This window comes from Schistocerca cancellata, chromosome 12, assembly GCF_023864275.1.
Source record: "Schistocerca cancellata isolate TAMUIC-IGC-003103 chromosome 12, iqSchCanc2.1, whole genome shotgun sequence".
NCBI classification, from domain to species: Eukaryota; Metazoa; Arthropoda; class Insecta; order Orthoptera; family Acrididae; genus Schistocerca; species Schistocerca cancellata.
Genome location: NC_064637.1, coordinates 44,658,001 through 44,681,670, shown reverse-complemented (window position 1 = coordinate 44,681,670; position 23,670 = coordinate 44,658,001). Strand labels below are relative to the sequence as shown.

General features: G+C 41.6%; 1 protein-coding gene across 1 annotated transcript in view; it reads left to right on the top strand.

Annotated features, from left to right (window-relative positions):
* The first annotated feature begins 2,641 nt into the window (after positions 1-2,641).
* Positions 2,642-23,670, top strand: part of LOC126109797 (probable cytochrome P450 304a1) — a 45,929-nt gene continuing 24,900 nt past the window's right edge. Inside the window, exons 1-3 of the mRNA XM_049914853.1 lie at positions 2,642-2,786; positions 15,780-16,028; positions 19,575-19,738. Of these exons, the coding sequence (XP_049770810.1) occupies positions 2,687-2,786; positions 15,780-16,028; positions 19,575-19,738 (513 nt within the window). The 5' untranslated portion in view covers positions 2,642-2,686. The remainder of the gene's footprint in view (positions 2,787-15,779; positions 16,029-19,574; positions 19,739-23,670) is intronic.

The window sequence follows — 23,670 nt, the reverse complement described above, 5'->3', positions numbered from 1 at the left end:
TATAATAACTTCTCTGTGTAAGTTTCGAGGGCAAAGAAATACAACAAAATGATCTAAAGAGACGACAAGATACTCTCTTTTGTTAATTTTTTAGTCGTCTTCACTTCTTCGCTTGTCTTGGTTGCGTGTAGACTGACATCTTGCGAGTGCTGGCAAATGTAAGCATTTTTGTACTAATTAAGCAGATAATATATTGATTTTATATTATTGTTCACTTTTTATTTGTAAGAGGTGATCCCGATTTCACGTCCGCTTTCCTTGAATTAACCTGCATTCGAGTAATTTACAGTGCAACAATCGCAGCGGCCGATGCAGCCAACGACGCCATTACGTGGCGATATTAACTTATAAAATTAGCGGAAGCGAAAAACTCGTCCGCTATTAACATAATATACATTTTTCTCCACAGCCGTCCGACGTTGCAGAAAATCCGTAGCTTCGATTCTTATTTTCAGTACAACAGCCGAGAGCCAGAGCCAGGACTCCGACTACAATGCAATGGTTAACGGAGGTAAGAAGAAATACTCTCGCGCGTGTGTGGGCTGCAATTTTAATTAATAACTAAAGATTTTTTGCTTTAAAGTGAGCTGACTAGCCGAGGAAATTAATATGAAAAGTTTATTCCGTTGTTCAACTTATATGTTTATGTTTTAAGATTCAGCAAGTCTAACGTTCATTAACGTAACAAATAATTTGTACTGTAGATTAATATTGTTAAAAAAGAGAACTTCACAAAAGCATTTAATTGTAAATCAAAATTGAACGAAATATCATTTTGATTAAGGCCCGCCGGCCGAAGTGGCAGATCGGTTCTAGGCGCTTCAGTCTGGAACCGCGCTGCCGCTACGGTCGCAGGTTCGAATCCTGCCTCGGGCATGGATGCGTGTGCTGTCCTTAGGTTAGTTAGGTTTAAATAGTTGTAAGTCTAGGGGACTGATGACCTCAGATGTTAAGATGTTGTTGTTGTTGTTTTTGGGGAAGGAGACCAGACAGCGAGGTCATCGGTCTCATCGGATTAGGGAAGGAAGTCGGCCGTGCCTTTTCAAAGGAACCATCCCGGCATTTTCCTGGAGCGATTTAGGGACATCACGGAAAACCTAAATCAGGATGGCCGGATTGAACCGTCGTCCTCCCGAATGCGAGTCCAGTGTACTAGCCACTGCGCCACCTCGCTCGGTCAGATGTCAAGTCCCATAGTGCTTAGAGGCATTTGAACCATTTGATTAAGGCCCGCCACGTAAGTCGGCAACAATCAACATTACCGATAAATAATATATTAAATTACGACGGCCGTTCGAGGATGGAGTGGTAGAGAGACAGCTTGAAGGTGAAACTTCCTGGCAGATTAAAACTGTGTGCCCGACCGAGACTCGAACTCGGGACCTTTGCCTTTCGCGGGCAAGTGCTCTACCATCTGAGCTACCGAAGCACGACTCACGCCCGGTACTCACAGCTTTACTTCTGCCAGTATCTCGTCTCCTACCTTCCAAACTTTACAGAAGCTCTCCTGCGAACCTTGCAGAACTAGCACTTCTGAAAGAAAGGATATAGCGGAGACATGGCTTAGCCACAGCCTGGGGGATGTTTCCAGAACGAGATTTTCACTCTGCAGCGGAGTGTGCGCTGATATGAAACTTCCTGGCAGATTAAAACTGTGTGCTCGACCGAGACTCGAACTCGGGACCTTAGCCTTTCGCGGGCAAGTGCTCTACCACTTGCCCGCGAAAGGCAAAGGTCACGAGTTCGAGTCTCGGTCGGGCACACAGTTTTAATCTGCCAGGAAGTTTCATATCAGCGCACACTCCGCTGCGGAGTGAAAATCTCATTCTGGAGCTTGAAGGTGATTCACTGAACCAAAAAAATGGCTCTGAGCACTATGGGACTTAACATCTGAGGTCATCAGTCTCCTAGAACTTAAAACTACTGAAAGCTAACTTACCTAAGGACATCACACACATCCATGCCCGAGGCAGGATTCGAACCTGCGACCGTAGCGGTCGCGCGGTTCCAGACTGAAGCGCCTAGAACCGCTTGGCCACACCGGCCGGCTTCATTGAAGCCTCTGCCAGCCACTTTATTGTGAATTGCAGAGTAATCACGTAGATGTAAGAGGTTTTGTGAAGTTGTTTCAACTTCCAGACGACGCAGATAGCTTTCGCTTGTGATATGAGCCGATATTGATATACCACGTGACTTGCGTCCCGTGTTTACCTTTCCTCCGAACGATACGGCAGCATGCGATGACGCGAAGGTCGCTGGGGACGCCTAGTGCTCCAGATAGGTGCTTACTCATCACAGGTAGCGAGATAAGTCGCGAGCCATGCAAAACAAGAGTGAGGAAGGAGAGCGATTTTTACGCTGCAGGCGTCTGTTGGTTTCGTTACTGCAGAATGACAACCTCGCTTCCTCCCGAACTGCCGCGTGTGATGACGTCAGCATCGTCTAGAGATGCTGGTACTCCAGAAGTGTGTTTACTCATCATAGGTAGCGAGATAGGTCTTGTGGGGGAGGGGGGGGAGGGAGGGAGGAGGTGGTGGTGGTGGGGGTACGATACGGGTAGGGCGATGGAGGGACATTTCGGTCGGCTCTGCCTTTAAAACCACCCGCCCAGCTGCTAGTGGGTTAAGTTGTGTTGCGTCGGAGTATCTCGCAGGAGTGTACAGTACAGACACTGTGCTTGTCGGCCATGGCGATTGCCGGAATCCTGCTCGCTGTCTTAGCCGTGGGGCTGCTCGCTTACTACGTCATCAAGGCGGCCTATGACAAGCCCCCCAACTTCCCACCAGGTACGTACCCAGTGTCACGGCGGTCAATTATTCTGACGAGGTGGTCGTAAGCTTAACAATTCGGAAATGTGGTTATCTGTTGCGAAACATGACAGAAATAAGATGGGAAATGTACAGCTGCTGCAGAGTATGACAGTCAACCTTCCTATCCAACTTATTATTATTTCGCTTCGGTATGTAGAACCACTAGCTAGCTTTGAGGTTTGTTGTTGCTGTTGTTGTTTTTGTTGTAGTCTCCACTCCAAACACTTGTTTGATTCAGCTCTTCGCGCCACCTTACACTGTGCAGGCATCTTTGCCTCTAAATAACTACTCCAGCCTACATCCATTTGATTCACTACATTCGATCCTCGTTTTTCCTTCTGCAATCTTTACCCTCCAGTATTAAATTGACGAACTCTATATAGACACACCAGTGCTCAAGAGTGTACACATTGCAAATCAGTTATTCCTCAGAAAAGTTTATGTCTCTGCAAAACTTCCGATACCAAATGATGTGTCACAAACTTACTTTCTTACACACACGTATTTATCAAAGAACAATATTGCTGATAAAAATAGAACAGATATTAGTGGGTCTTTTAAATAAATTAAACATTTTTATACACAAGGTGTACAACTTGGCTTCCGCCTTTTTTTCCCCAGCATTTGAGGCTTTAATGAAACAAATTGGTTACACTGGTATTATTCAAAGTATTTTCCATCGCTGTCCACTACTATCTTCCATCTTTCGGGCAGTGTACGAATTCCGCCTCGAAAAAATTCTTTTGAAGCGATCAACGAATCGATGCAATTTGTGACTTCTTCATGAGATCGGAAGTGTTGGTCAGCTGGCCGGAGTGGCCGAGCGGTTGTAGGCGCTACAGTCTCGAACCGCGCAACCGCAGGGTTTAAGTAGTTCTAAGTTCTAGGGGACTGTTGACCTCAGCAGTTAAGTCCCATAGTGCTCAGAACCATTTGAACCACATTTTGTTGGTCAGCCAGACCATGCGCCATTGATCTAAACAGGTTGTAGCCAGAGGGAGCAATGTCTGGAGAATACGGCGGGTGGGTTAGGACTTCCCATTTTAACGTTTCCAAGTACGTTTTGACCTCTTTTGCAACGTGGGGTCGAGCGTTGTCGTGCTGAAAAATCACTTTATCGTGCTTCTCGCTGTATTGCGTCCGTTTGTGTTTAAATGCTCTGCTCAAACGCATTAATTGCGTTCGATAACGAGCACCTGTGATTGTTTCACTTGGTTTTAACACCTCATAGTACACGACGCCGAGCTGGTCCCACCAAATGCGGAGCTTGATCCTGGAGCCGTGAACATTCGGTTTGGCCGTCGACGTGGCAGCATGGCCGGGATATCCCCATGGTTTTTTGCTTTTAGGGTTATGGTAATAAACCCATGCTTCGTCCCCGGTCACAATGCGATGCAGAAATCCCTTCCGTTTTTGCCTCTGAAGCAACTGTTCACAAACACACAACGTCTCTTGGTTTCAGCTTACACGGGAGCCAAGTTCCTTCTTTCTGAATCATGCCCATAACCTTGAGACGTTTTGAAATGGCTTGCTGTGTCACTGCCACTAATCGTGCCAATTCTTCTTGAGTTTGACGCGAGTCTTCACTCAGCAATGTCTCCAATTCTGCATCTTCGAAAACATTCTCTCTTCCACCACTATGCCGGTCTACGACGTTAAAATCACCGTTCTTGAAGCGTTGAAACGACTCACATTCTTTCACTAATAGCGTCCTTACCATACATACTTGAGAGCATTCGATGAGACTCAGCAGCTGTTTTCTTAATATTGAAACAAAACAGTAACACCTCACGCAAATGACGAGAATTGGGCTCGTAAACTGATATTTTCAATCAAGAACAACTTTATGATGCCGACACAAATCGACTGATGTTTGAATGAGGTTATGTTGACGGAGGTCCAAGCTAACTGCCTGACCTCTGCGATCTGTTTCTTTCGACCGCTACTTACCGTTGTCGCCACCTATCGGCAAACGGCGGAAGCAAAGTTGTACACCTTGTAGAATCTTAGTTATGAAAATATGTCTCTATAAGGGGCGGGAGATCCAAAACTTTGCGTTTGGGGGCGTTGCCCCAGTATATATGCTAAGTAGTACAGCTCCAATGCCGATATACAGGGTTATTACAAATGATTGAAGCGATTTCACAGCTCTACAATAACTTTATTATTTGAGATATTTTCACAATGCTTTGCACACACATACAGAAACTCAAAAAGTTTTTTTAGGCATTCACAAATGTTCGATATGTGCCCCTTTAGTGATTCGGCAGACATCAAGCCGATAATCAAGTTCCTCGGCGCAGCATGTCCCCATCAATGAGTTCGAAACCATCGTTGATACGAGTTCGCAGTTCTGGCACGTTTCTTGGTAGAGGAGGTTTAAACACTGAATCTTTCACATAACCCCACAGAAAGAAATCGCATGGGGTTAAGTCGGGAGAGCGTGGATGCCATGACATGAATTGCTGATCATGATCTCCACCACGACCGATCCATCGGTTTTCCAATCTCCTGTTTAAGAAATGCCGAACCTCATGATGGAAGTGCGGTGGAGCACCATCCTGTTGAAAGATGAAGTCGGCGCTGTCGGTCTCCAGTTGTGGCATGAGCCAATTTTCCAGCATGTCCAGATACACGTGTCCTGTAACGTTTCTTTAGCAGAAGAAAAAGGGGCCGTAAACTTTAAACCGTGAGATTGCACAAAACACGTTAACCTTTGGTGAATTGCGAATTTGCTGCACGAATGCGTGAGGATTCTCTACCGCCCAGATTCGCACATTGTGTTTGTTCACTTCACCATTAAGAAAAAAATGTTGCTTTATCACCGAAAACAAATCTCGCACTGAACACATCCTCTTCCATGAGCTGTTGCACTGCGTCGAAAATTCAAAGCGTTTGACTTTGTCATTGAGTGTCAGGGCTTGTAGCAATTGTAAACGATAAGGCTTCTACTTTAGCCTTTTCCGTAAGATTTTCCAAACCGTCGGCTGTGGTACGTTTAGCTCCCTGCTTGCTTTATTCGTCGACTTCCGCGGGCTACGCGTGAGACTTGCCCTCACGCGTTCAACCGTTTCTTCGCTCACTGCAGGCCGACCCGTTGATTTCCCCTTTCAGAGGCATCCAGAAGCTTTAAACTGCGCATACCATCGTCGAATGGAGTTAGCAGTTGGTGGATCTTTGTTGAACTTCGTCCTGAAGTGTCGTTGCACTGTTATGACTGACTGATGTGAGTGCATTTGAAGCACGACATACGCTTTCTCGGCTCCTGTCGCGATTTTGTCTCACTGCGCTCTCGAGCGCTCTGGCGGCAGAAACCTGAAGTGGGGCTTCAGCCGAACAAAACTTTATGAGTTTTTCTAAGTATCTGTAGTGTGTCGTGACCATATGTCAATGAATTGAGCTACGGTGAATTTATGAAATCGCTTCAATCATTTGTAATAGCCCTGTATAAGCATCGACACGTAGGCAAGGGATTAGTGTAATATTCGTGTCATTCCGACGTGTGTGCCGCAAATGAAGAAACATTTACTATGACGACGTTATTATCAAATGCATACGCACAGAACCGACGTGCTGTTATTCTTTTCTTGGCTGCCGAAGGACAAACACCGGCAGATATCCACCGAAGAATGAAGAATGTGTCTGGGGCAGCATTTCTGTCGAAAACCACAGTTGTGGAAAATTGCGACAAGGGTTGCTGCTGCTTCGTGAATACGCACTTCCCAATATCGCAAATGTTAGTATGAGTTACGACAATTCAAGTGGGAGACACTCGGTTATCTGCCCTGTAGCCCTGATCTCTCCCTACGTGAGTATCACGACTTAGATCCCTTAAGAAAGGTCTGGAAGGGTCGGCGATTCCTAGTGGACGAGGATGTGCAGCAAGCAGTTACCGAATTCTTCACACAGCAGGACACGGTTTTTACCAAACGGGTACCTGCAATGTGGTGCATCGGTGGGATTATTGCCTCAATGCTCACGGCGATTTTGCTTGATTGGCATACCGATTCAGGTGTGTCCGGTCTTCAAGCGGGAACTATTTGGACGCTCCTTACACGATTTCAATTTGTTAACAGTACACGTAGTCTGACTAGAGGGGAAAAAGTTTGGACCATTTTGACAACATTACGATTTCAAGCTACTTTTCTTAAAGTCGCGACGTTTTGAGCTCTTCAGTTATTTTAATAGTACAAAAATATAGGTGGAACGTTGGTATTAACATCAAGGCGAATCAGTTGTGTTTTGAAAATGTTATCTACGATGCAATGTAATTGTTCTTCTTCTTCATGTGCCGTCTCCTCTAAGAAGGTTGGCTGTCATCATGGCAATTTCTGATCTTGATTTGGCTGATCTAAGGAGTTCTGACGTTGAGCAGTTGTACCAATTTTTTAAATTGTCAATCCAGGATGTCCGTCTTCTACCCCTCGTTCTCTTCCCACAAATTTTCCCTTCTAGTATTATTTGCAATATTTTGTAATTTACTCCCCTAATAACATGGCCTAAATATTGTAGCTTCCTTACTTTAATAGTTTTAATTAATTCTTTTTCCTTTCCCATTCTTCTTAGGACATCTTGATTAGTAATCCTCGACACCCAACTAATTCTAAGTATTCTTCTATATGCCCACATTTCAAAAGCTTCTAAACTGTTCATGTCCTTCTTTTTCAATGTCCACGCTTCCATTCCGTATAGTAATTTTGAGAATACATAGCATCTTAGCAACCTCATTTTTGTGTTTAAACAAATGTCTCTCGAACAGAATGCGTTTTTCATCTTATTAAAGATACTTCTGGCCTGTCCTATTCTCGATTTAATTTCTTCTGAGCTTTCAATCTCCTCATTTACAATTGTTCCGAGATATTTAAATTTACGTACTTGATCGACTCTTTCCCTATTGATTGTAAGATTTTCTTGTTGGTGTGTTTTAGATATCACCATGAACTTAGTCTTGCTTACGTTAAGAGTCAAGCCAAATTCTTCACTTTTTTCTGCAACTTTGTCAAGAAGTAATTGTAGATCTTTGAGGTTTCCAGCTAGTAGTGCAGTGTCATCAGCAAACCTAACATTGTTAATGTTTAGCCCATTCACTTTAATGCCAGCTATTTCATCTGATAGAGCTGCCTGGAATATGTCTTCTGAATACATATTAAACAATAAGGGTGAGAGAACGCAACCTTGTCTCACACCCCTCTTTATTTCTATATCATTCGATAACTCATTTTCTACCTTCACGGTTGCGGTTTGATTGTAGTAGAGGTTATATATAATGCGGATGTCTTTCTTATCAAGTGTTTTCTTTTCTAACAATTCTATGAGATGATCATGTATTGAATTTCCATGTAATTGTTACTTACTTCAATTAATTCTCAATGCAGCAAGTGTGCTGGAAAGGAAGTTTTGCTGCATCTCCATCACACGTGCTTTGTAGTGAGATACCAATATCATAAAGGATAAATCATTTTTGTAATTCGAATTTTCGTAAATTATGTGTTTCTTGAATTTCAGTGTTGTTTGCATGTTCTGGTAACACTGGAGAATATTTACGAACTGCGGCCAATAAGAGATTAGATTGTGGATCAGGGCAGGTTATTTGCAAGGCGCGGCCAATAAGAGATTAGATTATGAATCGCCGCGCATCTAATTGCTTCGGTGTCTATCAGTGTTGAATTTTTACGTAGTTTTAACCATATTACAAAATTTTAGCTTGTATCAAACATTGGCAGTTGGACGAGGTTAATTCTATGTCAGTATCCCGGATAGTATAGAGAAGGTTGTCATTCCAATTACGAGTCTTAATCTCTAACCCATAGTGTAAAAATATTGACTGGATTTCTCTATCCTAGCCCGTCGACTTTTGGGCGTTGGCAGCCGATGTGTTTATAAAATGAGAAGATCGATAGCACACAACATGTGTTACACCATTAATCGACCCCTTCTCTTACGCTGCGCCATAAATTTCTTTCTTCCCCATCCAATTTGAAACGTCTCCTTAGAAAAATTATACAAGACTGTGCCTAAACTGACACACAATAATTTTAGCGCAACGCAATCTGACTATCAAAAATCCCTACAAAGGAATGGCCCTGACTAACATTAACCTGTACCTTTCACAAATCACTTACCTCACAAAAATCTTGGTTACTCGAACTACTGTAATGCAGCGAGCGCCACTACTGCCAACTAAATAAAAGATTCAAACTACGGAAGGCACTAACTACTGATAGGCATAGTTAGCAAAATGAAAGATTTTGATAGAGAACAAACAATGTATTTACCTCCATAGTGTTGAAAAATCATAATATACATAGCAGTTCATAATATCCATTCTGTACTCAAAAATCCGCCATCTCATTTCCCACATCCACCACTGCTGGCGGCTCACCTCCAACTGCGCAACGCTACGCGCTGTTCACATCCAGCTGCCCCTCTACAATGGCAGATAACAATGCAAACTAGCCACAGACTGCACACAGCACAGCCAGTGATTTTCATACAGAGCGCTACGTGGCATTACCAATACAAAAATCTAAACAGCCTACTTACATATCTTCAAAAGTTAGACACAATGGAACAAAATCAGAGACAAACACAGCAAAAGCTTCAAAAGTTAGACACAATGGAACAAAATCAGAAGATTCCAGGTTCGAATCCTGGCAGGGTCGCTATATGAAACGTCCCCTTAGAAAAATTATACAAGACTGTGCCTAAACTGACACACAATAATTTTAGCGCAACGCAATCTGACTATCAAAAATCCCTACAAAGGAATGGCCCTGACTAACATTAACCTGTACCTTTCACAAATCACTTACCTCACAAAAATCTTGGTTACTCGAACTACTGCAATGCAGCGAGCGCCACTACTGCCAGCTAAATAAAAGATTCAAACTACGGAAGGCACTAACTACTGATAGGCATAGTTAGCAAAATGAAAGATTTTGATAGAGAACAAACAATGTATTTACCTTCATAGTGTTGAAAAATCATAATATACATAGCAGTTCATAATATCCATTCTGTACTCAAAAATCCGCCATCTCATTTCCCACATCCACCACTGCTGGCGGCTCACCTCCAACTGCGCAACGCTACGCGCTGTTCACATCCAGCTGCCCCTCTACAATGGCAGACAACAATGCAAACTAGCCACAGACTGCACACAGCACAGCCAGTGATTTTCATACAGAGCGCTACGTGGCATTACCAATATAAAAATCTAAACAGCCTACTTACAAATTCAGTACCCGCTCATTAATTATTGGAAGTACCTTTCTAACCATTATAATTCTTTGGTGGCACAACATTTCGAAAGCTGCTACTGCCTTCTTGTCTGAACTGTTTATCGTTCACGTTTCATTTCCGTACAATACTAAACTACGGACCAATAGTTTCAGAAAAAAATTTGGTGATACTTAAATTTATACTCGATGCTAACAAATTCGTCCCTTTCAAAAATGATTTTCTTGCTATTGGCAGCCTGCACTTTACATCGTCCCTACTTCGAACATCGGCAGCCATTTTGCTGTCCAAATTGCAGAACTGTAATATCTCATTTCCTAATCTCGTTTCCACAGAACCACCTAACTTAATTTGACTCCATTCCGTTACCTTTGTCTTCCTCTAGCAACGTTCATCTTATAACATCATTTCAAGATACTGCTTATTCGCTTCTACTGGTCATCCAAGTCTACTGCCGTCTCAGAATTATAACGTCATAGGCAGGACTTGAAGTTATTTTTTATTTCTTCTCCCTGGCCTTTAATCCCCTTTCCACTTTTAACGTTGGTTTCCTTCACAGCTTCCTCATTAATAACATCAGGGCTAAGTTACAACCTTATCTCACTTTTTTTTCTGAACTACTACTTCCCCTGCATGTCCATCGTTGTTATAACTACAGTTCAAGTCCTGTACAAGTAGTCAAGTAGTAGGTACACATTCGCTCCTTGTATTTTATCCTTGCTACCTACAGATTCACAAAGAGTGTATCCCATTTAACGTATGCTTTAGGGGTAACATATTTAAGGGTAACACCATTGTGACAGCCTAAGAAAAGCACTTCTTTTTTTATCACAAAAAAGTTTGTCGGAAAATATTACAGGTTATCCTATTGAATTTGAGGCGATCTGCGCCACACACTGTAACTGGTGACACTTTGAATCTGGAAAAAGGAAAGAAATATCTTTGTAATCTACATGAGTGTAGCTAGTGAACCACTCAGGGGATTTTAGAAATATTTATTTTTGTGTAGTTGGCGAGTGTTTGAATAAAGTGATTCTATTTCCACCAAAAAACGTACAGTCATTTGGTAATAAATATTGTTTAAATTTACCAAATTGAAAATTTCCTAGGTGGCTATGTTATTTCAAAGCTGTGGTTAAATTTTCAATGAAAAAGATTAAAAATTGTTGGAGTTTCGAAAAATCGTACTGCGAGAAAAACGTGTTTGAAGTTTTGAAATGTGTTATAGACATGAACAGATGAAGAAATTCTACTCTTAGAAAACTCTTACTAGTAATCCGCTATTCCAGTACTGGCTTGTCGTACTGTTGCCGTTCCGACAGAAATTATATCCAGTAGTTTATCATAGAACGGTTTAAATATCGGTCGAGGCCATTCCATGAAGGCACAAGACTGTACTATTTCATTCAACCCAACTCCAGACAGGCGCACTGCTACGACGATTCGACAATTGATTTCATATACGTTCCGTATAGACATATTACTTGGTATAACAACTTGTGAACGATTTGGGCAAGCGACAATTATCATGAAGCCCAAGCCTAGAGTACCTCGTTCTTTCAACGTGATACCTGCATTGCAAGTTTTGCATTTCACGTATTCAAAAATAACAGAGAAGCCGGCAAGGATATTTACGATACTATAGCTCAATCCGAAATGCACATCCGACCGAAAACATATCCAGTAGTTTACCACAGAACGGTTGAAATATCGGCCGACGCAGTTCCATGAGCGAACAAAACGCTGTAATTCCGTTAGCTCTGCTCCGAGCAACGGCATTGCTTGGACGATTCGACGGTTGATTTCATATGCGTTCCGTATAAACTTACTACTTGGTATAACGGCTTCTGGGCAGTCTGAAAAAGCAATAATTATCGTGGAGCCTAAGCCTCGAAGATTTCGTTCTAGCAACGTGATGTCTGCACTGCAAGTTTTACATTTCACGTGTTGAGAAATAACAGAGAAAACGGCAATAACATTTATAATCCTATAGCTCAATCCGTAATGCACAGCAAAATCCGTGTCGTTGTCTTTCAGTTTCGTAGCGGAGGCCCTGAGTCATTCTGAACTTCTCTCAGCCTCATATGTCCTCTTTGGACGCTTTGATGACATACTGCTTCGACGCCGCGTCGGATACGATATTTTCGCACCTTTTCTGTCCGAGTACACTTACTTACCACTCAGTCTTACTTGAAAGACAAAACTGTATACTATAAAATCACAAATAAACTATCATTAGAAAATACTGCTCACAAATATCATGATTCGAAGCGAAAGAGTTGGTTCAAAATGGCTCTGAGCACTATGGGACTTAACATCTATGGTCATCAGTCCCCTAGAACTTAGAACTACTTAAACCTAACCAACCTAAGGACATCACACAACACCCAGTCATCAGCGAAAGAGTTGTCTTTTTAGTACACTCACTGATCTTTGCTGACGCCAAGCTAACGTATTATTGTTCTGAAATACTTCTAACTAAACCCAGACACTACAGGGGGTATCGAATTGGCACAGGTCGATCGCTTTGTGTCATCCGAGGCGCTATAGGCGCGGCTTGGAATTCCGTAGAACACTTTTTTTTCAGGGATTAGAATTTTTGCCTCATATTTTAGAAGCTTCAAAGCATATTTTAAGCCAATAAAGAAACTGCTTGTTCGAAAATTCTGGAGTAGTGCTACCCGTTAAGGAAATTGAAATAAATTAATAAATATAAAAATTGGAATCTCTTCTGCGTTGATTAGTTACTGTTTACGTCTCTAAACACTATTATCTAAAAATTAAAAAAATCTTGTTTATCAACATTTAAAAAACGCGGGTTTATTGTCACTCGGTATCCATATGCATGTTTCATGAATCATGTGAGGCATAATTCCTAATGACAGCAAATGACGTGGAAGATTAGTTAAGCAGAATAGATCATGTCTCTTTTGTGAACAATATTTCACACAGTTGGATAAAAAAAATAACGGAAAAAACTCAGTTTCATGATGATTAGATACTTCGTTAATATGTAGACACTTCAGTTTTCAATATGTAAATTGTCGAGCTACGTTTATCAACCCTGAGAAGGGAGTGTGTTACCACCGTTCATGTACAACATCTGAAAGTCGATAATGTCGACCTCTTTTCGTTGCGATTGCACTTTCTACCTTTTCGTGGTGCAATTGTTTTAAAATTTGATAAAATAATACGGCATACTTAGTACAAAAAATCTTATGAAGTTTTCGTTGTATTTCCGATGTTTCTCTGTTTTGATATATACCGTAGTAACACAGCGCCGGTAATAGTCCAGGCGCGCCTGTTCTCATCACTTAGTATTCATAGCTGGCCAGTAACCGGTACTAACACTTCCTTTATGTGTTCGGTTGTAATGTCTTGTCCAGAAGAAGTATCTCAGAAACAGGCTGGAAGATGGACATGAATTTAGGTTAAACAAAGGTAATGGAGTGTGAGCAAATTCAGCCAGATAATGTTGGGGAACTTAGATGAGGAAATGAGACGCTAAAACCGGTACACGAGATTTGATAACTGACCAGCAAATAAACCGACAGCTACATGAATCAACAGAATAGAAAATATTCACAGAAAATGGCGAAAGAATTTTACTTCTGACAAAGAGAAATGTGTTAAAGTCGGAAATACAAGTCAACTGCCAGAAAGTATTTTCTGACGGTATTCGCGTACGTTGTAACCACATATGGGAATAAAATATGGACTATTAACAATACTGGAAAAGAGGGAAAGACGGGATTTGAAATGTGGCGCTACGGAAAAGTGACTTTTACGTCACAACTTGACGTTAAGAAGAGCTACTTTGGTCCGTCCAAACCGCACACATCACAGAACATTCGGTTCGGTAATATTTGTTTGATAGGTAACAATTAACTTACATCTTCTCAGTGCTATTATGGCTATGTGTGTTACACTTTAATCTATAGTAACACTTTACTAAAATGTAAACCAATCGCGTACGAACACTACATATTCACAAATTCACCTATACAGTAGAAGGATATATCCACTAGTATGAATTCTATATGTTTTTAAAACCGTTTCCATTGTCTGTCATCACCTGAAATTCACGAGGGAGGCGGTCAACTAATTTTTATGTCTACGTATGTTTGCTCTATTCTTTGCAACATTAAGATGTGGACTTAGGAATCGGCTTATACCCCTAGTCTTAAATTTGTGTAATCTGCCTTTGTTTTCAAATAATGCCTGATTCCCCACAACAGACATCATACAAGCGAAATGGCTTTTGCCTTTTTTTTTTCTAACAGTAACTTACATGAAGGCTGAGGACAACAGCAGACAGGTTCCCTATAGCATATGTTCGTGTACTGAATACTGCATGGCTCATTGCACACTGCTGCATACAATTATCTAAAGGAATACTAATGACTGGAAGTACACAAAGTAATCCAACTACCTGTTGGTTTCAACACCAAAATCATCAGTTACAAAGCTATAATAATATGTGATTTCCAACTCAAGTTCTGTTCAATGCAGGAATCCTGAACAGTCAATTTTGCGTACTTTCTTTCCTACGTTGTCTGTTGTTAATGTTGCTCATACATCCTGCCTAGCAGAGAATTGGATGAACTGAGAATCTTTCAAGTTAAGTGATGTGCCATAATGAAGAATAGTGCAGTGTTTTTCTGTGTACGTCATTAACGTTTTAACCAATCTCCAGAGGTTTCATTTGTAGCACAGTGCCAGTGGAAAATATTTACTTTATGGATAAAAGTCTGTCAGTTCTAATGTTCATACTGGTGAACAGAAACCAACATATAGTGAGCTGACTGACTTTTAATCATAACATGTACTTCATCGATTCTCTCTTCTGTTGTTACATCCGCATTGGCTATGTTATGATGCTTGATTAATCACTAAATAGCGTTGTTTTTGGTTTATTGTTGTAACGTCGAAGGTCACTTGCGTATACAAGAGAACATTGCACCCTGTACAACTTCAATAGAAATTCGCGAAATCTCGATGGGAGATCCTTCGTTTTGACTTTTGGAGCATCCACTGTTGATATTTTCGCGAAAGTGTTCTACATCTGCGACTTTTTCTCAGTCACTGATACAGTACCATGAATTACTATCATTGTATTTGCATATTCCCTTTACTCTTTAATGATTTTGCAACTTCACATGCCACCAATTCATGAATAAGTAAGAGGCTGCTACGCAGTAGCCAATAACACCTTACAAAAAGGTTCCTGATACGAAAGTCTGTAAGAGGTAATCGGTAGATATCAAATAGGTCAGGTAAATAAATAAATAAGCGATGTTTTACTAATGAAGTGTCTCAACATATAATAATTATCAGGAATTTCTGCAGGACCATTAATACACTCACCCATCCATCCATCCACACATCCATCCATCCATCCATCCATCGCTCGTGCAAGTCCCATCTGTCAGACAGGAATACTTCAGGGCAGTTCATCTTACAGATACATTGTATAAATGCTTTATGAGGTCTTGAGCTGTAATAACTGTTTGCTTGACTGCATTTTTTATTGAGAAATTCGATTTGTTGACCCACAATACAAGGAGTCACATATTGGATCCTTTGAAAATGGCATAATACCGAAATGCACAAGCTGTATAGAAATCTATAAGAACTGTGGTGAAGACAAAAATGTTATTGTAGTACATCCCTATGGGTGTCTACAGTATTCAGATACACATATGTAATACATGGTATTCAACCTTGCAGGCCCCCCTAGAATACCAATATGGGGCACCTACATCCAGCTGCTTCTGGAGAACTACAAGTTCCCATACAAAGTGATGCACGCCTTCACGCGCCGCTACAAGTCCAAACTGGTGGGCTTCTACTTTGGGCCTCTTCCCGTGGTGGTCATCAGCGATTACGAGGCCGCCAAGGAGGCCTTGAACAACCCCGCTCTGCAGGGCCGTATAACCAACATTGCCATCAAGCACAGGATGCCACACAGGGAACTCGGTAAGTGCAAATTTAACTCGCAATACCTTCTCTGCTATGTAATAGTTTCTTGAGTAATTCTTCTAGTAGGATACTGTTCACACGCCAGTATCTATTATGATGTGTTGTTGTGTGAATTATCCATACAAGACAACAACAACTTTTAGAATTACCCACTAAAATTTAGCATTATGAAGTATGAATCTGTTGGAACCCTTTGAAGTGCGGCTACCACAGTGGTCTTTTTGCAGACCACAGCTTTTATTGATAAAAACTTCTAAAAAATCTGTTTATTACATTAAGATTTCTCTAAAGTACCTCTTATTTGTAAATGATGCAAGCAACATTGTTAAATAGTTGAAATATTATGTAAATGACTTAGTTGAAAGGGTTCAATTATGTTATTCATCTATCAGGGAGAAAAATACCTCCGTTGGGAATAGTCCCCAGTTAAAGAGATGTGCATTGTATAGTAGCATGATGAAGTTGGATGGTAGGCTTGCTGATGCACTGGACAAAGCAAACTAAACTGGCCTACTGTGGTGTTTGCTACGACCCTATCCAATATCTGGGGAGTAGTTATGGAACTGTCGGAGCTCTGGGAACTATTTGTTAATGCCAAACGTACATGGGTTGCCAGCTGAAAGGTGTTATCTTTCATTTTCAAAATTAAGCTTTGTGGGTTTTGTGTGTGAGATGTGAAAAAAATTATGTGTACTACCTGATGAGTTATACAATGATCTCACCAGACGTTCGAATCCCCCCTCGGGCATGGGTGTGTGTGATGTTCTTAGCGTAAGTTAGTTTAAGTAGTGTTTAAGTTTAGGGACCTCAGCAATTTGGTCCCTTAGCAACTCACACATATTTTATACAATATAATATAAATAAATATGTTCAAAGTTATAATAAAAACAAAGTAGAAGATTCCAAAAAATACAAAGAAATAATGAGCATTCATTGTCTAAATTTGTTGCTGTGTCAGATAGACACAAACGTCTCATATATGAATTAGATAAGTTACAATAAAATTAATCCTCAGAAAGAGTCAGGAAGTTCTGCGTAAATATGCTAAAAAGGAACGAGTGTTCCACGTCTTGATTTGTTGCAGCATCAGATAGACACACAAATATCATACATTACAGGATCACTTCCAATTCCCAACCATAAAGTCAAAGATAAAAGTAATAATAGTTAACTGAAGCATGTAAGATATGGAAAAAAATAAATCACTTATTTTTTAATAGTTCACCATCTAGCTTATGGATCACAATATAGTGTATCTGAGCGCCAATGCGTACATGTGTTCTTACCATCTCTCTCAGAGAGAACAGCAAAATGGAGATCTTATTAGACGTGGATTTTCGTTTTATAATTTTCGTAATGGTGTGAGCAAAAAAAGGGACTACATAGATACAGAAGTCACATGGAAAATATTATGGATTCTTATTATAGCCGCAGCATAGAATACTGCCACTACACATTAAGAGATCCTATTCACTTGATATTCCATCTGGAAGATAGCTATCTCAAGAAATACACATCGGAAGACCCATCACTGCAGAGGAGTAGAAGGTACACAAAGGCCAAGAGGAGCTTGGTTTTATGGATGCTTCTGAGATAACAAATCAAAAGAATAAAATGCAAAAAGTGTGGTGTAGTAGACGAGCATGTGGGGTGGAAGATGAGTGCAGTGTGTGGGAAGAGACTATAGGGATTGAGTGAATAATCAGCACGAAGGAAGGAAAGGTTTGACAGTTCTACTCAGAGTGGCAGGAAGTGGCTAGACGCATCACCAGATGTGGTGTGGAGGGACGTGTGGTTTCTTGACGTTGGAAGCGACAGTAATCGGGCGAGTACCTTCACAGTCGACATGAGGCTGAGTGCACGGTGCACCAGTCCTCTCACTAAGGAACGATCCACGGCGGTAGCGGGAATCGAGCCCAGTCGACTGCTTGCCCGTCAGCTGTGATGAGTGCTCGGCTACAGAGGCAGAAAATTATATTTATGTGCTGTTGGACTACTGAACTGAGCAGCTAGTCTTAGAGATGTTTAGCAACTCATATGTAGTGGACTTATCTTAGAGGAAAGATTAAGGAAAGGCAAACCTACATTTCTAGCATTTGTAGACTTAGAGAAAGCTTTTGACAATGTTGACTGGAATACTCTCTTTCAAATTCTAAAGGTGGCAGGGGTAAAATACAGGGAGCGAAAGGCTATTTACAATTTGTACAGAAACCAGATGGCAGTTATAAGAGTCGAGGGACATGAAAGGGAAGCAGTGGTTGGGAAGGGAGTAAGACAGGGTTGTAGCCTCTCCCCGATGTCATTCAATCTGTATATTGAGCAAGCAGTAAGGGAAACAAAAGAAAAATTCGGAGTAGGTATTAAAATCCAGGGAGAAGAAATAAAAACGTTGAGGTTCGCCGATGACATCGTAATTCTGTCAGAGACAGCAAAGGACTTGGAAGAGCAGTTGAACGGAATGGATGGTGTCTTGAAGGGAGGATATAAGATGAACATCAACAAAAGCAAAACGAGGATAATGGAATGTAGTCGAATTAAGTCGGGTGATGTTGAGGGTATTAGATTAGGAAATGAGACACTTAAAGTAGTAAAGGAGTTTTGCTATTTGGGGAGCAAAATAACTGATGATGGTCGAAGTAGAGAGGATATAAAATGTAGACTAGCAATGGCAAGGAAAGCGTTTCTGAAGAAGAGAAATTTGTTAACATCGAGTATAGATTTAAGTGTCAGGAAGTCATTTCTGAAAGTATTTGTATGGAGTGTAGCCATGTATGGAAGTGAAACATGGACGGTAAATAGTTTGGACAAGAAGAGAATAGAAGCTTTCGAAATGTGGTGCTACAGAAGAATGCTGAAGATTAGATGGGTAGACCACATAACTAATGAGGAAGTATTGAATAGGATTGGGGAGAAGAGAAGTTTGTGGCACAACTTGACGAGAAGAAGGGATCGGTTGGTAGGACATGTTCTGAGGCATCAAGGGATCACCAATTTAGTATTGGAGGGCAGCGTGGAGGGTAAAAATCGTAGGGGGAGACCAAGAGATGAATACACTAAGCAGATTCAGAAGGATGTAGGTTGCAGTAGGTACTGGGAGATGAAGAAGCTTGCACAGGATAGAGTAGCATGGAGAGCTGCATCAAACCAGTCTCAGGACTGAAGACCACAACAACAAACAACAATGTAGTGGACCATCCATCATTCATTATTGTTAATAATCATGAGGTCACATTTTCTATTCAGATATTTAGGATATTATTCAGGTAATTTGAACAATGACCAAAATAATATTTATGTGGTGTTGCACAGTACTGACGTTCTATGCTGCTGTGAAGGGGTACTAGAGAGGTATCTTGCAATATTGTCCTTGCATGTCAGCGACATTATATTCGAGGCAGCTCTGCAACATGGTCCTAATATACTCAAACCACTTGAATTTAAAATTTAAATGTAAATAAATTAAATTAATAGTTCAATTTTTTTTTGTATCGGATGCTAAAAAATCTGGCGTGCATTCTGACTGTCGAGCCCTCCACTGTGCAGGCATCAACTTCCTGGAGGGCGAGGAGGCGATGGAGCAGCGCCGCTTCATGCTGAGGTACCTGCGAGACTTCGGCTTCGGGCGGCGATCCGACCGGCTGGAAGCGGAGATCGAGTCTGAGATGAGGGAGCTGGTGGAACTCATCCGCTGTGGCACCGGAGACAAGGTGACTGTCCTACTAGTCCTGCCCCACTGCACGGCACACACTGTAGGGTTAAAAACAATCTGGTCCAGGGGATAGGTACATGGAGAAGGCACATCAACTGTTATGGCATAATATCCGAGCGTGACCATGCAACAGTTATATTGATTAGTAGCCCAAATGGTCTGGGAGATGAGGATAATGGACTAAAGGAGGTAGAAGTAGACTAAGAACGGGACAAGGACCTGCGAGGAAATAAATGGCACAAGACGAAAGGAGGGAAGGCACTGGGTGTGGAAGAAATAAATGTCGAAATGGTGAAGGTGGCATGGGAGGTTGGGAAACAGTGGCCAGCCGGAGTGACCGAGGGGTTCTAGGCGCTACAGTCTGGAACCGCACGACCGCTACGGTCGCAGGTTCGAATCCTGTCTGGGGCATGGATGTGTGTGATGTCCTTAGGTTAGTTAGGTTTAAGTAGTTCTCAGTTCTAGGGGACTGATGACCTCAGATGTTAAGTCCCATAGTGCTTGGTTGTTTGGTTGTTTGGGGAAGGAGACCAGACAGCGTGGTCATCGGTCTCATCAGATTAGGGAAGGGTGGGGAAGGAAGTCGGCCGTGCCCTTTCAGAGGAACCATCCCGGCATTTGCCTGGAGTGATTTAAGGAAATCACGGAAAACCTAAATCAGGATGGCCGGACGCAGGATGGAACCGTCGTCCTCCCGAATGCGAGTCCAGTGTCTAACCACTGCGCCACCTCGCTCGGTCTAAGTCCCATAGTGCTCAGAGCCAGTTGAACCATTTGGGAAACAGTGGCTGTATTGTATGACGAGGGTGGTGTGATGAAATGAGGTGAAGACTTCGCAGGATTGTAAGAGGGCACTAATCGGCTGTGTATTCGACAGGGGAAGCAGGAGGGATTGTAGAAACTACAGGTGAGTCACACTGATACCACACGGTACCAAGGTACATGAAAAGATCCTGGAAAGCAGACTCTGAACAAGGGTCAAGAACAAAATGAGACAGGAACAGCATGGCTTCAGATCTGGGGGCTAAACTGTTGACCTCATATTTGCAATGAGACAGCTCCAAGCTGGGAAGACTTCATGATGGCCTTTCTCGATGTAGAAAAGGCACTTGATAGTGTCTGTAGAAGGAAGGTCTAGGAAGCACTAGAAAAGAAAGGAGTGAAAAGAGAGATAATAAGAGAGCGGAGGAGATGTAGTGTGGAAGTCATAAGAGTGTGGGAAATGAAAGGAGCAATTTCTTCCAGCAAACGAGTTGTGTGAGAGAAGGCAATGCATTGTCACCTCTCCTCTTCATTTGGTCTTGAATGAGATAATGATTAAGGCGACAGTTAAGAAAAGATGAAAGCGGTGGTGTTTGCAAATGACTGGATGATCTGGAGAAACAAGGAGGAGGAGATTCAGGAACTGCTACATGTTTGGGGGGAAACTGTGAGACAGTATGGAATGAAATTAATGCAAAAAAATGAGAGATTACAACTAGAAAAAAAGATAGAAAAGCTTGAAGGTGAACAGTGATGAAGATGGAAAGTGTCAGTTACTGGGGAAGTGTGACAGAGGAACATGGCAGAAATGAGAGCGAGATCAGTGAAAGTCACAGACAGGCAGAAACACTCCTGCAAAATTTTAGGAGCCTGGATTCGTACAAGGATGCCCCACAAAAAAGCAAAAATGTAATACATAGAAGCTACATCCCAAAACTAATCTATGTATCTGAAATGAAGGAAAGAGAAGGAAGTACATTACGTGCATGTGAAATGAAGTTCCTCAGAAGTATAGCATTAAAAAGGAGAGATAGGGTGAGGAAAGAACTGGTAAGGGAAGTAGTGAACGAGGCACCCTTGCAGAGCAGGATAGAAACATCAAGGGTAATATTGTATGGATACTTAAAGAGAATGGAAAACAAGGGGATTCCCAAGAAGACACACGAAATGATAAATGGGTGTACAGCTGAAAGACACGAAGGAATCTTTTGAAAAAAAAAGTGATGAGGTCTGGACCTGAGTGAATACAGAAAGGTTGTGGGAAAACAGTACTAGATGGCGAGGCTTATAACCCAAACAGACCCAGCCTCGGGCTGGGAACTGATGATGATGATGATGATGATTAGTTGCAGTGTTTACAAAAAGTCCAGGCATTGTGAGAATGTCTCACAGAGTGCTCTGTACTCTTCGATTTTGTTCATTCAGAGGTGATTTGAAAGTAAGTGCCTGGACATCAGTTTTATAATGCTGTGTGTCACACTTCTCGAAAACAGTCTGCATGTGCTCTTTAGTGTGAAAGTATAAAACGCTTGTAACAGAGCTGCTTATTACAAGTACATTGCAGATAACTGGCTGGTCCAACACTGCCGCTTAGTGCAGAGGAACTCCTGAACGTTTTCCCCTCACCCCCTCTTACTTGCTGACAAGTGCAACTAGTATAGGACACCCTCCAGGTAACCGAAATTGCACTCTTTCCGCACTTGCAAGGCAACTGACCACCCCGGTCCACGTACTTTCAGTCAGTGCAGTACTGTCCAGATGGCTGAGCCCACAGTCTTCGGGTCTGCTGATCCCACGTGGCCATTTTCCCATATGCTGCAAGCCTGTGGGCACGTGAGATGGAACAGTCCACTGTAAAAGTCTCAGAGTTGCTGGTTACATACTTTTCCATACATATTCATTTGAATTTTATTGCTGTCATGATACACAATGATCAGTAGTAGGAACACAATTTCTTGAAAGAAATAACGTTTTTTTAAATAACTAATCCGGCAAAAATGCGAGTATTCAAGATTAATGTCAAATGAAAAAACTTTATTAATGATAGAACACCATTATTGAAGCATATAAGTTTTTCATTTATCAATCAAAAACAAATAAGGGGGCTATGGGTGAGTAATAAATGTTCTTAAAATATACTTGCAACACGAATTTTTCACTCTGTATTGGTGTGTGTACTGATATGAAATTTCCTGTGAATTTAAAACTATGTGCCAGATCGAGACTAACTCAGGACCTTTGCCTCAAGTGGAAAGTGCTCTAGTAACTGAGTTGCAAAAGCATGACTGGTTAACCAACCATGACACCCCCTGTCCCCCTCACGACTTTATTTCCGCCCGTATCTTGTCTCCTACCTTCAAGACGCATTATGAGTCATCATTGGGTAGCTCAGTTAATAGAGCACCTGCCTGCAGAAGGCAAAGGTCCCGAGTTCGAGTCTTAGTGTGGCACCGTTTTAATATGCCAGCAATTTTTATGTTAAGACTGTCTTAGTAGCATCGAAATTACTTACTTTTCGACTGTGGTTAAAAATCACAGCAGCCTCTTTTCACAAAACACAGCATTTACACACTAATCTCACAAACTAAAATTAAAATGAAAAGAGCAGTAAGACCATTATATTACTGGAGATCTCAGAACCACCCTCCTAGGTGTCACTTTACTTCAAGGCAGACAGACCTTTACTGGGGTGCAGCATCTGCAGCGTTTCTCAAGTATGCATTCAGTATCTGCATTAGACTCGGCCAGACAACTATCAATAGCTCTGGGTGGCAGTCACGGCTTCTACACAGAACAAAGTCTTGAGCCACCTCCTAGCAGAATTGGAAGTGTCTCATACCAGGCTTAGAACCAAAGTGTCACACACAGCTACATGTACATTTACATTTTCATGTACATTTACAAATTTATCTGCATCTAGGATGCTCTCTCTCTCAGAGGTCTGCAAAATTTTGTCTGGATTGTCCTTATATCTGACTAACCAGCTCTGATTGTCTCTCTTGCCACTCAAATAATTTGTTAGCATCCTTAATTGCTATTGTGTAACAATCACATTTACCAATGTAAAAGAAACACACATACGTGGAAAATGTTCCATTCTAATAGTATTCACTTTTGTTTATTGTTGAGTTTCTCTAATATTGTACATTTTCGGTCCTGTTGAGATAC